Source organism: Apostichopus japonicus, chromosome 5 (assembly GCF_037975245.1).
Source record: "Apostichopus japonicus isolate 1M-3 chromosome 5, ASM3797524v1, whole genome shotgun sequence".
NCBI classification, from domain to species: domain Eukaryota; kingdom Metazoa; phylum Echinodermata; class Holothuroidea; order Aspidochirotida; family Stichopodidae; genus Apostichopus; species Apostichopus japonicus.
In genome coordinates this window covers 10,963,969-10,978,132 of record NC_092565.1, presented here as the reverse complement: position 1 = coordinate 10,978,132, position 14,164 = coordinate 10,963,969, and the positions used below count along the sequence as shown (strand labels likewise).

At 36.2% G+C, this 14,164-nt stretch overlaps 1 protein-coding gene across 6 annotated transcripts in view; it reads right to left on the bottom strand.

Moving 5' to 3' along the window:
- Positions 1-13,737, bottom strand: part of LOC139967631 (dedicator of cytokinesis protein 1-like) — a 72,197-nt gene extending 58,460 nt beyond the window's left edge. For all 6 annotated transcript variants that reach the window (XM_071971601.1, XM_071971603.1, XM_071971604.1 and 3 more), the window contains exons 1-2: positions 13,567-13,737; positions 868-951 (exon numbers count right to left, since the gene is read on the bottom strand). In XM_071971601.1, coding sequence (XP_071827702.1) covers positions 868-951; positions 13,567-13,609 — 127 coding nt within the window. In that variant the 5' untranslated portion in view covers positions 13,610-13,737. The remainder of the gene's footprint in view (positions 1-867; positions 952-13,566) is intronic.
- Between the last annotated feature and the right edge of the window lie 427 nt (positions 13,738-14,164).

The following is a 14,164-nucleotide window of genomic DNA, read 5'->3' as shown; positions in this document are numbered from 1 at the left end:
AATAAATTACAACCACCTGTTGTAATGTTCTATAGACAATAAAAAATACATAAAATAGACTGGAACCTTGCCTACAAACACTTTTTAAAACTAGTTTATGGAAGGAAGTAAAACATGCTGATAAACTTATAAAGTCTTGTTGTTTTGGCAGAACATATTTGTGGATGTCCCTGGAAAGATTGAAGCACTAATGCACAAAAGATGTGTAACATAACTGTAGTTAAGCAAAAAAATGATACACACTTTAACCTTCGATTAATATCAGTTAAGTGAGAGAAACATGCTGGCTTTACAAAATTTTGTGTCCCAGTTAAATCACAAGGCAGGTATAGTACTTTCAACTGCATTTCTAAATATAGAGCTGTTTTCAGAAACAAGATCGAATAAAACAACTTTATAATATATCTTGGTTTAACAAACAAAAATAAACAAAAAATCTTGATATTATGAAACAAACACATGGTGCTGATCTTTAAGTTTATTAGTTCATTTAAGGAATAATACTTTCTGAAGAATGAAGATGAACAATTAGATGGTTTATGGTTAAATATGAATGCCTTAGATATACAGAGCATTAGAATAATTGTTGAGAAAAACTGCTACTTCTATGTGGCATTAACGATAATGAGATGAGCTACGTAATAACCATCAACGACTCAGAGGCTAATTAAAATGGTAAAACACTCTCTGAGATTCGTAATTTCACATAGCAAAGAAATTTATATAAATTCAGGATGCTGACGAAATCAAAATGAGTCATGGTCTATATGAATTTATAATGAAAACACTCCAAAACACAGGGAATTTATATAATGTGTCTAATTCCTTCTGGGATTGTGTGTGAATTTTATCATGGCGTACACTAACCTGAAGATTCTTCCTCGAGATGAAGTGTGTCCCCGACACTGAGAGGAATTTGATGGGGTAAGGATGGCTCCAAATTGAAGATGGCTGAAGAAGGAAAAACAAAACATAATGATAACATGATAGATTTGTTTATTTGTTAATAGAATGGATCTCTATTCAATCTATCATACAGTTAAAGGATTTACAAAGGGAGTTGTACATGCAACTGGTTGTTTACATGATACTCTGCATAATATACTATCACAATTAATGGAAGCCGCCTTTAAAACATGTAACTTAAACAGACACTGAGATTTCAATCCAATATTGGCACTGGCAATGGAGATCACTTTAATGTCCATGGCATGATAATGCTTCCACATTGAGAGCAGTGCCAATGGGGAAATTGAAAACAGTTTCTTTCATTACTTAATGTACTGTAATCTGCAATCCACCTACCCACCAATGTAAAGCTGCAAGCCCACCTCCTGCCCCTCCATTCTTCATGTTTTAAATGATATTGACAATAAGAAAAGACATGTTCAATATTAAAATTTAAAAGTTAAGAATCATATATACCACATGATTAAATGACTTGTTAATTTCACATATTCCCCTTTCCTTCCTTCCATCCACCACATCAACTCTGTCTCACACCTTGACCCCGAGATAACATTAGACAACTGCATCTCTGCTTAAATGAAAAAGACTGATTGTGTACAAAATAAGACATCTAGACGCTTCGTTACTGTACAGTAAGTACAATGCAGTTGGTGACAGCAGTCAGAGACGGCACATTATTTATGATATTTTGGTCTTCTAGGGGATAAATGCTTTGCTTTAAACATTGCAAACAAGGAAAAGTTAGTAGGTCTAATGTCACATTTACCTATATGTATACTAAAAGTCTAATCAACTCTAATAAATTACTGGACCAAACATGGTTTGTCCCTCGGAAAACCTCATATCGGTGAGCTTTAGTTGTCAGTACCATATCGTACTATAATCATTTCAGTTGGACCCTCATGCTGCTTAAGCCAACCACTGCAGGAGGAGGGGAAGGGGACTTAACAAGTGGTTATACACTGGTTTAATACAATACATGTTTTACACTAATAAACAGCAGTACTGTATCAATGAAATAATTATACACGATCAGGAAGACCAACAGAGCTTCCCCGCACAACAGTTTGTTGTACTGTACAAACATCTGCACAAAGTGCAGTTCTTTTCATAACATACACAGTACAGTACAGCAGACATCAGTTTAAGTACAGACAGCAGTAAGTGATATAATAAATATATACTGTACAACTCAAGAAAGGTGCATTAAATAATAAAATATCCAGTCTAGGCTTCACACTGGGCTGGGTCAAGACAACTAAGGCAATTATGAAGCCATTTCTGAGGGTTCAGGCATTTTTGTTTTGACCTTAACAAGAAAGGTCACAAATATTCCCACAAAGTTAGAGCACAGTGCATAGCCATTGTGTGTGTGGGTGACCACAACAGGTAATACATATCAGATGTTATGAAATGCACAGCACAGATGTGTAGGTAGGTACTTAATAATGTTATGACTTTCTACCTTTGCAGAAATAATTTAATCCAAATTTCATAGGGTTCAACTTGAAATGGAAACAGTCCTGCACATACAGTAATGATGACTTTGTATTTCACCATTAACTGAGAATCACTTGACGAACAAAGAATCACTTGACGAACAAATGAAATGGCATTTAAATTTATGACATAACTTTAAAGGTGTTTTGAATACTTTGTTAAGGATTAGAAATTTGCAGTCAAAATGTATGGAACACTTTCAATGCTTCTGTTCAAGTTCCAAACACTGAAATTGAAGGAGACTATTTTATTAAATGGTTCTTGCAATTTGGATGGCTAATTTACTCCTGCTATCAGTTCTACAATTTAACAAGTCAAGTATAGCATAACAATATTCAAAATGATCAAAGTGCTTCACTCACTTCACAAACTATTACAGTATGCAAGATTTTGTAGCACTTTCATGATCACAACCTTATGTTAACAACTTTTTGCTAAATTACATTAAACACCTACAAATACAGTTTTTTATCATCATTTTCATACAAAATTGCCTAAAAGTAATATATTGTACAATATAGTATCGGTTGTATCCATTTTGTCTTTGTCCAAGCAGAATCACAGCCAAATCTGCCTTTAACTTGCAGTTCATTTGTTTTTATATGTTTATACTGAGTTGATACAGTATGAGGCATGATCATCCACTATAAGGTCAATAGCTTGAAAAGATCAATGTGCAGGTACTTTAGCAAATACAATGCAATCACTGAACAAAACAAAATGAAACAATTACGATTATGCAAACAAAAATCCCTCACTTCGTGAGCAATATATAAACACCAAACAATAAAACGGTGCACAGCCACAGTAATTGCTATGATTGACTGTGCTTGGTGACTGTTTGCATTACACATGGGGTGTACATACATGTACTATGCACATTATAACATATACAACCCACCAACCATTTGCTCTGTTAATTCTTTAATAACATACAGTATGACATTACACCACAGGCACAGCAGTATCTGTCTAATTATAAAAACAGCAGGGAGCCTAATTTTGAAGTCCCAGGTGGGGATAACTACAGCTGAAAGAACAACACTCGATTTACTAGAGACACACACTACATGTATGTCATCTACAGTGCCCACACACGTGCACAGACTCTCAACGCACCCAGGTTATGGCACCGTACGGAAGGACGGTACTTCTTAGCCTGTGGCATGACTTTGTCACTATGTAAAGCAATATAAATATCTGAGTCATTCTCATTTATTGTTGACATAAAACCCTAGACTAATTTTCATAGCACAGAGATTTGAAATTTGTAAGATGTGTTGAAGTTTAGCAGATGCTAACTGCCAGCCTACAGGCAGATCATAATGTCATTAGCAGGCATGGTGAATGATGAAGGAGAGTTCACATGATGACAAACACACAAACAGTAGGTCACATATATACTGCACTGTAACACTGTACAGTAAGTACAACATACCTGACATACTGTAATTTATAACCTTTAGATATGCATGACACATAAGTATATCATTTTTTTATAGGGAGAGAGAGAGAGAGAAACTGAAACAAATACAATTTTAAACTGCATCACAGGCAGGGAGTCTTGAATGATCATGAGTCACACATCTGCACTGGTATATTGATAATAAACAAGTGTGTCCCAGATTCTTGCATTATTATTTGAGAGGACATGTTACTTCCAACTTGCAAAAACAGATGAGTAGTACATAGTGCCTGTACATATATATGATTTTTATGCATGTATGTAACCTGAAAGATCACTAATTAAAGTAAGTACTCAACCATTTACACAAGCTGCTGGCTTCAATACAAGAATTGATATATATTTTTTACATATTATTTTCTTCTTTATAGTTATCACATTCATGTGTAATTACATTCCAAAGTAATAAACTTTTACTGTACACCCAGATCTGTAACCTTGTTCCTGTTCAGATGCTTTGCACAATTTAAAGGAAAAATTAAAGATGATTCTAAAACTTTGTAAAAATCCAGTTAATATTACAATACACAGTATTACTGTATTGTGATGGAAATGTATTGAAGGGGTGCTGCAAATTCCTCTTCTTCCCCCAACTCCCAGGGTTATACAAACTTATTATACCAACACACCATGTGCTTACCCTTAAACCTTGCTGGACAATTACAGTGATCAAGAATTATATTGTAGTAGATCTGTTGTGCCAAGAAAGCATTTTTCTGCAACCTGAAACTGCGGCCAAGTGTTTACTTCAAAAACACTGTGTTTAGTATAGGTACAGTACACGATTTAAGCGTTACAGTACTGTACATTCATTTGCAATGCAACATAATTATGTACCATTTCCTAATTGACTAAAAGATCCTGAAACTGTCAATGCAACACAGATGGCTATGATGCATCAACTGAACTTAGTTACTCAATAGTCCATAGCCTGCATGCATGATAACTTCTCAAGAAACCGACATGTAATACATGCCAAGATGAACCTAATTAAACATTATCCTTCAGTAAACCGTGTGCAGAGCAAAGAGCATTCAGGGAAATATCTCTTGACTATCTGCTTTGTCTAGTAATCAGGACATGTATCTGTTTCAGCAAATGCAGCCTACAGTAAAGTCTGATCCAAATCAGGTCTCGACCAACGATTGGGGGCAAAGTCTCAAGAATCATTAATTCTCTTTAAATCAAACTATTGAATCATTTTCACAGGACCAACCCATCCATACAGAGCTTAAAGCCTGTTTACACTTAAGTCCTAGGGTCGATTGCATTCAATATTACCATGGAAGTTTGTTCACATCATAGTACTATGTAATAAATGTCATAGTATATATACAGTAGTACAACTGAAAGAGGCAAATTGATTTAAAATGACAGTCCTCATCCTTTGGGTAGCAACCCAATGTTTTTGGGTCACAAAGGACTTTTGATGGGTCAGTGGCCATGGGTGCTCAAGTCAGAAAGGCACTGTATCCTATTCAAGCCCAGATCAATGAACTTGTGGCAAGGAAGCAGAGCCAACCATTATATTTTAAACCATATTTCTACTAATGGCATTGAGGTGATATATGTGGGGAGGGGAGGGGGGAGAGAGGGACTACTGGGTCGCAGCTGAATGCAAAACTTTTAGCTTGGTTGTAGCAAAAAAAGTTGTGTAATGTCACTCATTTAAAGCACTGGCTTCTTGAGTCGATATTTATCATTTTTCGGCTGTAGATTGATGCTAATTATCTCATAACAATTTAGTTCACTTGTTTGACTTGTCAGGATCATCTCAAATAATGAAGATGAAACTAAAAACAGAAAAGTTTGAAAATTATGAAAAAATTGGTACGAATGTGGGAATGTGTCTGGATGACAAAATGATGAGCATCATTTGAAACAAATAAATTCATTAGTCAAATTCATTTGTTGAATGTGGGATGGTGTCTAAGTTAGTATTATATTCTTATTTTGAGTAGGTTCAATAGTCAAATTGCCAACCAAATGCGAAAAGATGCTTCCCTTTGCAATATTGTGATTTTAGTTCTGAGGAAACAGTTCTATTGAACAGAGCTACTAAAGGAAGTATATTTGGGTAGGCTAAGTTACGTTTCAATCTAAATAAATATAATACTGACACATTCAAGACTTCTTCACTGATTTCTATTTTCCTTTTGAAATCCTCGTTAATTACCAACATTATTCAGGAAGAACCCTTTTCCGACTGTTTTTTCCCCGTTATTCATGAGCTAAGCATTATAAATGAAATGAAACTCACATGATTAACTCAATTGTTGTATTTTCTGTTTATACATGCCTTGCCACTCATAGTGCTGCTATACTTAAGATACCATAGGTATGTTTAATATGAAGAAGACTCCTATTGTAGACTGACAGAATGATGAACCTTTGACTTTAAATCTTAGATACAGTATGTAAGTCATCGTATACTGTAAGTGGTTGAAACTGCTGTATTTGCATTTGGAAGTATTGATACAGATCAATACAATTTGGATATTCTGTATTCTCATGGAATAATTTATACTTATTGCATCGCAAAATGCTGTAAAAATGGTCAAGTTTTTTAAACAAATGGAGAGATGTATAGCTGTTTTCTACAAGAATTTCAACACTTAAATTATTCCGACAAATTCCTCATTTAAAATTAATCATGTACAGTTCCCCAAACCCACTAGTTGTTTTCAACCAATCAGTGAAGAGCTAACATGTTTATTAATGAGCCGTTGCTTAAAATAGATCATTTGAAAATCCCCCCTTTTGTTAGACTGCCTCATTTTTCGCCACTGCTATATCTTCCCCTTTCAAGGTTATTAGTCTGAAATGTTAGCCTGTGTGTTATGTAATCAATTCGCCAATCCTACCAAAAGAAAATCAGCACGGAAAAGTCACTTGCACAGCTCAAATTTCCCACGATCTACAGCGAGAGCCTATTTAAATGTCGTTCATAGAATTGAAATATTCATATTATGGGCGGGGTTTATTGCGATCCTAACGGAAAATATCTTTGAGAAAAACAAAAGTCAAAGTTGTAATAGATTTAAGCTAGTTATAATGTATGTCTTTATGGCATCGTGGGATCAATAAGGTGGAGAAAATTATAGAAAAGGAAGGCAAAAAACTGCTTAATAGAGAATAGCAACAAATTTAGTAGTTTTAAAACTCTGGAATGCTACTTGATTGATACATGGAAAGTCCTTTGTTTTGCAACTGTACCTGTAGGTGTTTTTTTTTACGGAATCTTCGCTGTTCCACTCCAAGAACAAACCACTTCTTTGTAAGGCGCTCAATCAAATACACACATAGTACTTTGTTTTTTATGCTTTGTTATGTTTCTTCCATTCTCATTCATGCTATCAACATGGCACACTTGAACAGGCATATTGTTCTAGTGTACAAGTACTGTATATATTACCTACTGTAACATACAAAGTACAGCAGGAGACATGTACATTCACCCATTGACACTATACATTGAATATGCACACTGAATTGTTATTTATAGTTGCAACAGCTTCAATACCTTGACTGTCAGAGTTCCTGGTTAGTGTTCAGACCATTTCATGGTTGAAGGTACTTTGTTAAAGCAGTGCCTTTGTGGTGTGCCTTTGTGGTGGGTTTTGACTAACTAACTAACTAGCAATATGCTTGCATTTTGCTTTGGTTTGAAAATTTAAGTAACTCTGACCAAGCCCAAGAATATTTAAACATAATCATGTACAGTCTATACTGTCAGTAACACATTTGGTATCTAGCTTATCTTTGACTATAAGATCATGCAATTACAACCAGAGCTATACATACGTACCCACCCATAACATGCAAGTTATTAACAGACCTGTAACAGGTTTAACCAATCCTAGATGCAGAAAATTGTGCCTCTCATAATGTATATTGATGTTAACATTCTATAGTATCTCTTCAATGAGACCTTTGAAGTAAACCACTAGTTTCGTTACATCCATCTGGACTTCTGGAGCAAGTTTGGTGGACATTTAAGTCAAGGAATTGAGCATGATACCAACTAATAACAGCAAATCCAACTCAATATGCAGCTTGCAGTCTGTAATACACCTACTGTACAGTATTTGTCTATATTAATAGGATGACTGGTACTTAAAGAACTACAGAACACAGACACTTAGTTTTATGATACAAGGGCAAATTGTTTTAATGGTATATCCAGTCTTTTTCTGTTCCAACAACCAAACTCAGCTTTGAAGGTCATCTGACCACTAGATCGCATTGTAACTAACTATCCCCAAAACGATAAATTGGTATCACCCTCCACCACTCTGGACCCTCGTGGAGATACTGAAATTAAACACAGTAATAGTTGTAGGCCACAGTATGATCCAACTGATGGAGTTTCACCGGCCCAAAGCTTGCGTTATCTTCACCAATCTCTCCTACAGTGTACTACAATTTTGGGCATTCTTTGTCATTCTGCTACGAGTTATTGGACTTGTAACCAAATTTGCTGACAACCAAAAAGTGAGATCTTGTTGTCCAAGCCAATAAATCCTTGATAATTTGCCCTGTGGTAGGATTTTTTTATTGGGGGGGGGGGGTGTATTTAGAGTTATCGGTTAGGTCAAAATGCTTGAAAACTACATCACATTCAATTGCATTGAATCTCCAGAACTCAAACGGTTTGGGTATTTTACAAGCGAAGATACTTGGTGTCTCCGGTCTACATAAGCACTGTAATAATTTATGCTAAGTTGTAGGCAGATCACTACTTTTTCAATGGTAAATTTTTTTAAAGTTCTTTATAGTGGGAAGGAGAAACATGTTTTTTTTTATCAGTCAAAGAGTACACACATGACAAGCCATCACCATGTCATGTTAAGTTCTTCACTCTTCAGAATTTAAATCTTTTGACTGTCAAGTTTGGAATGAGTAACGATCCACAAGCTGAGTAGTAAAATGCTGGGAGTAATGTCTTCTACACACAGCAAATGCATGCCTAGAATACCAACATTTTTCAAGACATGAGGTACAACATGTTCATGCATACATTCAGTTGATGCAGACTATCATCAAGACTGTTTTGATGAGTCCGAGACCAAGTTCCAATAGATTATAGCATGAATAATGATTGACACTACTGTACAGAACCCTCCGCTATTCAAAGTATTGTACACTAAAATCATAATTTGTATAACTTTGAATACATTTGGAGAATTTCTGGACATTTCACCAAGCATTGCTTAAAATGTTATTGCACGATTGATTAAAAAGATTCAAAATAAGTAACAAACTTAACAAATCTACAATTTGTACAAATCAAGTTTAGTTACTAGTGAATTGTTAAATAAATTCATTCAATTGTAAACATTTTGTTGCTGAGCAACTTTGTATAGATTAGGACTAATGCAAAATTCAAATCTGACAGTTGCAAAATATCTGTGTATTTATCTTGCTCCTTGAATTAAAACTTCAGCCAGTTGAACTGTACTGTTATATGCTAAAAGTTATTGATATCAAATGCTATAAAAGATTTAACAAAACATACCAACAATGCTAAGTATATAAATGCTAAATTGCTGAACAATTTGACAAAATACAACTACAATAAGCACAGGTAGCACAAAACCAAAGCCTCCTTTCTAAATAATTCAAATTACTGTAAGTATGTACAGCAAATATAGAGCTTCAAACGGAATTTTCCTAAATGAATCAAATTCATGTGTGTATACTATTTAACTGTAAAAATCACCTGGTGTATTGATAATAGTTACTGTACAGTATCAATGGGTCTCAATATCCTAGTAATTAATGAAAAATCATAATAAAACTTCAATGCATCCTATCAGATAAAACTTTAGAATCTAATAGCATGTATGAACAATCCAGACTAAAGTCCTTGTTATGCAAACCAGTATTGACGATACATATTTATCATCCACAGAAATCATTCTGAAGAGACACACTGCACAATTTGAGTGTCAGATTTATGCATACTGTACCATACAGTAGATGTGTGGGTTGACCGGCTGGATATGGGACACACAAAAGAAAGACTATTTAGAAGTTAACAATAAAGAGACTTGACTTCAACAGAATGCCCTTGAAATCTCTCCAACACCTACACAGAAGGTGGGCAAACTTAACCACCTGTATACAGTAGATCTGGAAATATTGAGCACGGCATTGTTCTTTGTTAGTAATTGTTCATGCGGGTGAAATATTTTGGAGAAAAAAAATACTGTAACTTTCTTTAGATTTGAACAAGGATGAAATTAAAGGGTACTTCCAGTGTTAGACAAATGTGACACTTACAGTAAATGGCAGAGACAAATATTCTACACTTCTTAGTTCAAAACCCAATTTCATTAAAACGTAGATCATGTCTGCCTTCTGCTTTATGAGCATGAGTTACGTTGATGTTGAATCAAATGGCATGAAGACACTGCAAGACATCAAAATTTAAAGGAGCACTAAGTAGACAAAGCATAACAAGTTCTTTTTGTAAAAGTCCCTGGAAACATCCAACGTCTACAGTCATTATTCCATAAACCCACCGACCATCTCCCCTCCCCACCCCCCCTCCCCCACACACACATTCATGGGTCAATGCTCAGTATCCATGAAAGCTAGCTTGGACTATGGACTGCATAGTCTGAAAACTGTAGATACACTTTCTGGCATCTGTAAAGATTCAACAACCCACCCAAAACTGTTTGTGACCTACTGTTGGGTCTTGCCATTTAGTCTTGCATTCAGTTGGGCAAGATGTACCTGTACTGTACAAACAACCATACTGTATCTACAGACAAAAAAACTAATATTGAACAGAATGGGAGTTCAATGGAACCGGGAGGATCTCAAGTAAAACAGCCAGTAAACTTGTACAAAATGATCACATTTGTATTAAATTTACTTTAACACAATTGGAAGATGTTCCCTAAAAACTGATGATAAACAGGGGCGTATCCAGGGGGGGCGCAACAGGCGCGCGCCCCCCCTATTGGCCGTCACCAAAAAAAAAAAGATTAGCCAAAAAAAAAAAAAATTGATGACGACCTTTATGTGAGATGTCGGTGATCGCTCAACCCCCCCCCCCGCCCCTCCCGTATGCTTTATTTTTTGTTTGCCAAAAAAAAGGTTCTGGCGAAGTTTGGCGGCATAATAGTTTTAGAAACATAGATGGTAATTGTGTTTGTATTATCACTATAAACACTAAGTGACATGCCAGCCATACTAAATTGTGCATTTTGTGTCCATATTTACTGGAAATGTTGCTTATTATTAAGGTCGAAAAATGGATCACATATGGCCATGGGCGGCGATCCTGGGGGGGGGGGGGAAGGGGGGATATATCCCCCATGAAAATGTGGAGGGGATGTAATACACCATATCCCCCCACCAAATGCCAGGGATAAGAATATTTTCATGCCTACATTTATGCATCATCGTTAATGTACGGCTCTTTTTTAGCTTCCTTTCTCGCCTACCATAAACGCAGTGCGATCTTTTCAAATAAAGCGTCTTTATAAAGCAAGAATAGTTGACTGTAGGCTTCATTGGCCCTATAACAACAAAATGTATTATTGCACCCACGGTATTGATATAGTACATATATGCACCCTCATAGTATTCATATAGGCCCAATAGTAGGCCTACACACGTACATGTTCCCTCGAACAGCTGAGAATCTCATGTTACCAGGGTAATGCTTAATACACGTTTCACCTGGATGCCCTAGAAATCGGTACCTAGGAATGTAACTATGTGTAATTGTGTATTGCATGTGTATAGGCCTATAATAGCCTGCATGAGGCCATTTTCTTCATCGAATAATATAAAAGAGCTCTCGAACATTCTACCGTTGCGCCTGAAACAAGATTGACAGGGGCAATTTTCCCAAAATAACACCCGAAATTAAAAAAAAAGTATTTTGGATCCTGATTATGAGATATTTCGGACATGACATCCCTATTTTAAAGTTGGGTATATACCGCTTGGAAACCTCGGGAAGTGCCGTATCCGGCCATCTAGAGGGTTTGTTAATCCCAAAATTTTCTTGTACGCTTCGCGCCAACTCATGGTGGCGCTACGCTTAGATATTCAACAAGGTCATATCCCCCCCCCCACTCGGAAGTACGGATCGCCGCCCATGCATATGGCACCATTTTGCATTTCAGCCCTTCTTCGAAAGCAAAAATTGTCCACCCCTCCCCTTAGACCCATCCCCCAGGACGGCGATCATTCATGCCTGACGCCCCCCTATTGGAAAATCCTGGATACGCCCCTGATAAATATAGTAGTCTCTCAAAGGTTGGTAAGAATTCTATCTACATAGACACAATGAATGTTCTGCAATACTACGTATCAACATTAAAGTTACACATTCATTCTGTAGTGTGCTCAGATGAACTTGCTTTCTTCACATAATTTGAATTCTGTGTATATGTTAAGTACTTATGAGATCCATCCAAGATTCCTTTCATGCAATATGTTTATTTTTTAAAGTCTGACCTGTTGATAGTTGCTGATTGCAAATGACTGTTACTGAACTTCAAATACTGAAATAGTAAACATATTCAGTAAATTCAAGTATTGGTGTTGTAGTAAGATAAGGATCTCATAAGACAAGCAATAGGTCTCTTGAAGATGAGACTCATTATTTAACTAAGTAGTAAGTTTTTAAATAAATTATCCTTCTCAGCTAACTGAGCTAATTTATCATAATGTTAAAGGTTATTAGGGTTTGAACATGTACAACATGTGATAAAATAAATAACAGTTTATGATATTGGATAAAATATCACAAACACAGTTTGGGATATTACTTTGACAGAAGTGGTACAGCTTGAGAATTAAAACCACACCATTAAAGTATGTATACTCTCCTCTCTGAGTCCAACCATACAACACTGCCATACTCTAAAAATATCATGTGCTTGTGTTTGCCATACTTTCTTTTGTAAAGAAGGAATGTTACAATAAACCAAATTTTAAAAAAAACTAAAATATCACTCTAGGTTAGGATAACATGTATGGAAAAAGTAGCCTAGATTCTTTGCTAATATACTATAGCCCATAGACCACCCAGGGTTGAGAGAATAGTGAAGGCTCTGTGGGCCAAATCTGTACTAACTATTCAACCAAACAAATCTGTAAATTGCAAGTACAGATTGAATATGAAAATTCAACTTTAATATTGACATAACTTATAACAGCCTTTGAACAATGTGGTCAAACATCCTAGGCAACCGACAGCCAGGCAACCTAAGTAGGGTCTCAATAAGGTACAGTATTAAAGACAGGATCTGCCTTCACAATGAGACTTACTTTAGGAATGAAAAATATTGAACTACTTAAATAATGCAATTATTTACTCCATTGACTAGAACTATCAATTTGTACTTTAAACAGCATTAGATCAGGCATTATTACCCGACACCCTGTTGTCTTGAGTTAGGCAAGTTATTGTAACTTAGGCCTTATTCAGTGTGTGGTAGTTCCGGTAGTATGGTAAGCCTACTCTACATACCACCCAGTTTCACACTGGACTGGTTCAGACGGATCGCCAAGCAGACGAGGAGACCAACCCCATACTCACAGTCAGTTGGATTCGTAAGGCGTTTGCCGTGGTAGAAACTTAAAAAGACGAACGAACTTACCGACTGCATACTTATTCACACTGACAGGAACCCACGCAGTCATTTCTACAAATGGTTCAGATTCAACAAAATATTTACAAAATAGTCACGATTTGCAAGTTTTTGCGGTACTTGACAGGTCTCTAGCGGCCGACATGGGCGGCCATTTTGCCTTGATTGATGAAAATATCACATGGATCTTCCAAACCAATCATCGGTCCTTAATTTTGGGCTGCTTCATTAAAGTTGTAGGGATACCGGTGTGAAAGCGTATTCCGTCGAAAATTCCCCAGTTTGATACCGTTCCCTGTCCGGTCGGGCTGTACATTGATTGAAGAAACCAGTGCAAAGCGTCAATTTTCTAATAATTATTGTACGGGATGCCGTTCCCAAACACATTCGTTGATTTCCTCCCTTATTACTTGCTGTCTGGTTGACAATGGTATGGCAATATACGGGAGCTTTCGTAAATATTTCATTTCTTCCGGTTCACGATCGACAACCGTCCACTGATAATTTTAAGGATCAGTTGGGAGATCACCAGGGATGAGCCTATAGATTTTGCTGATATTAAATTGAATTAAGTCGACCTTACCGGAGAAGCAGAAAATACTTCAAA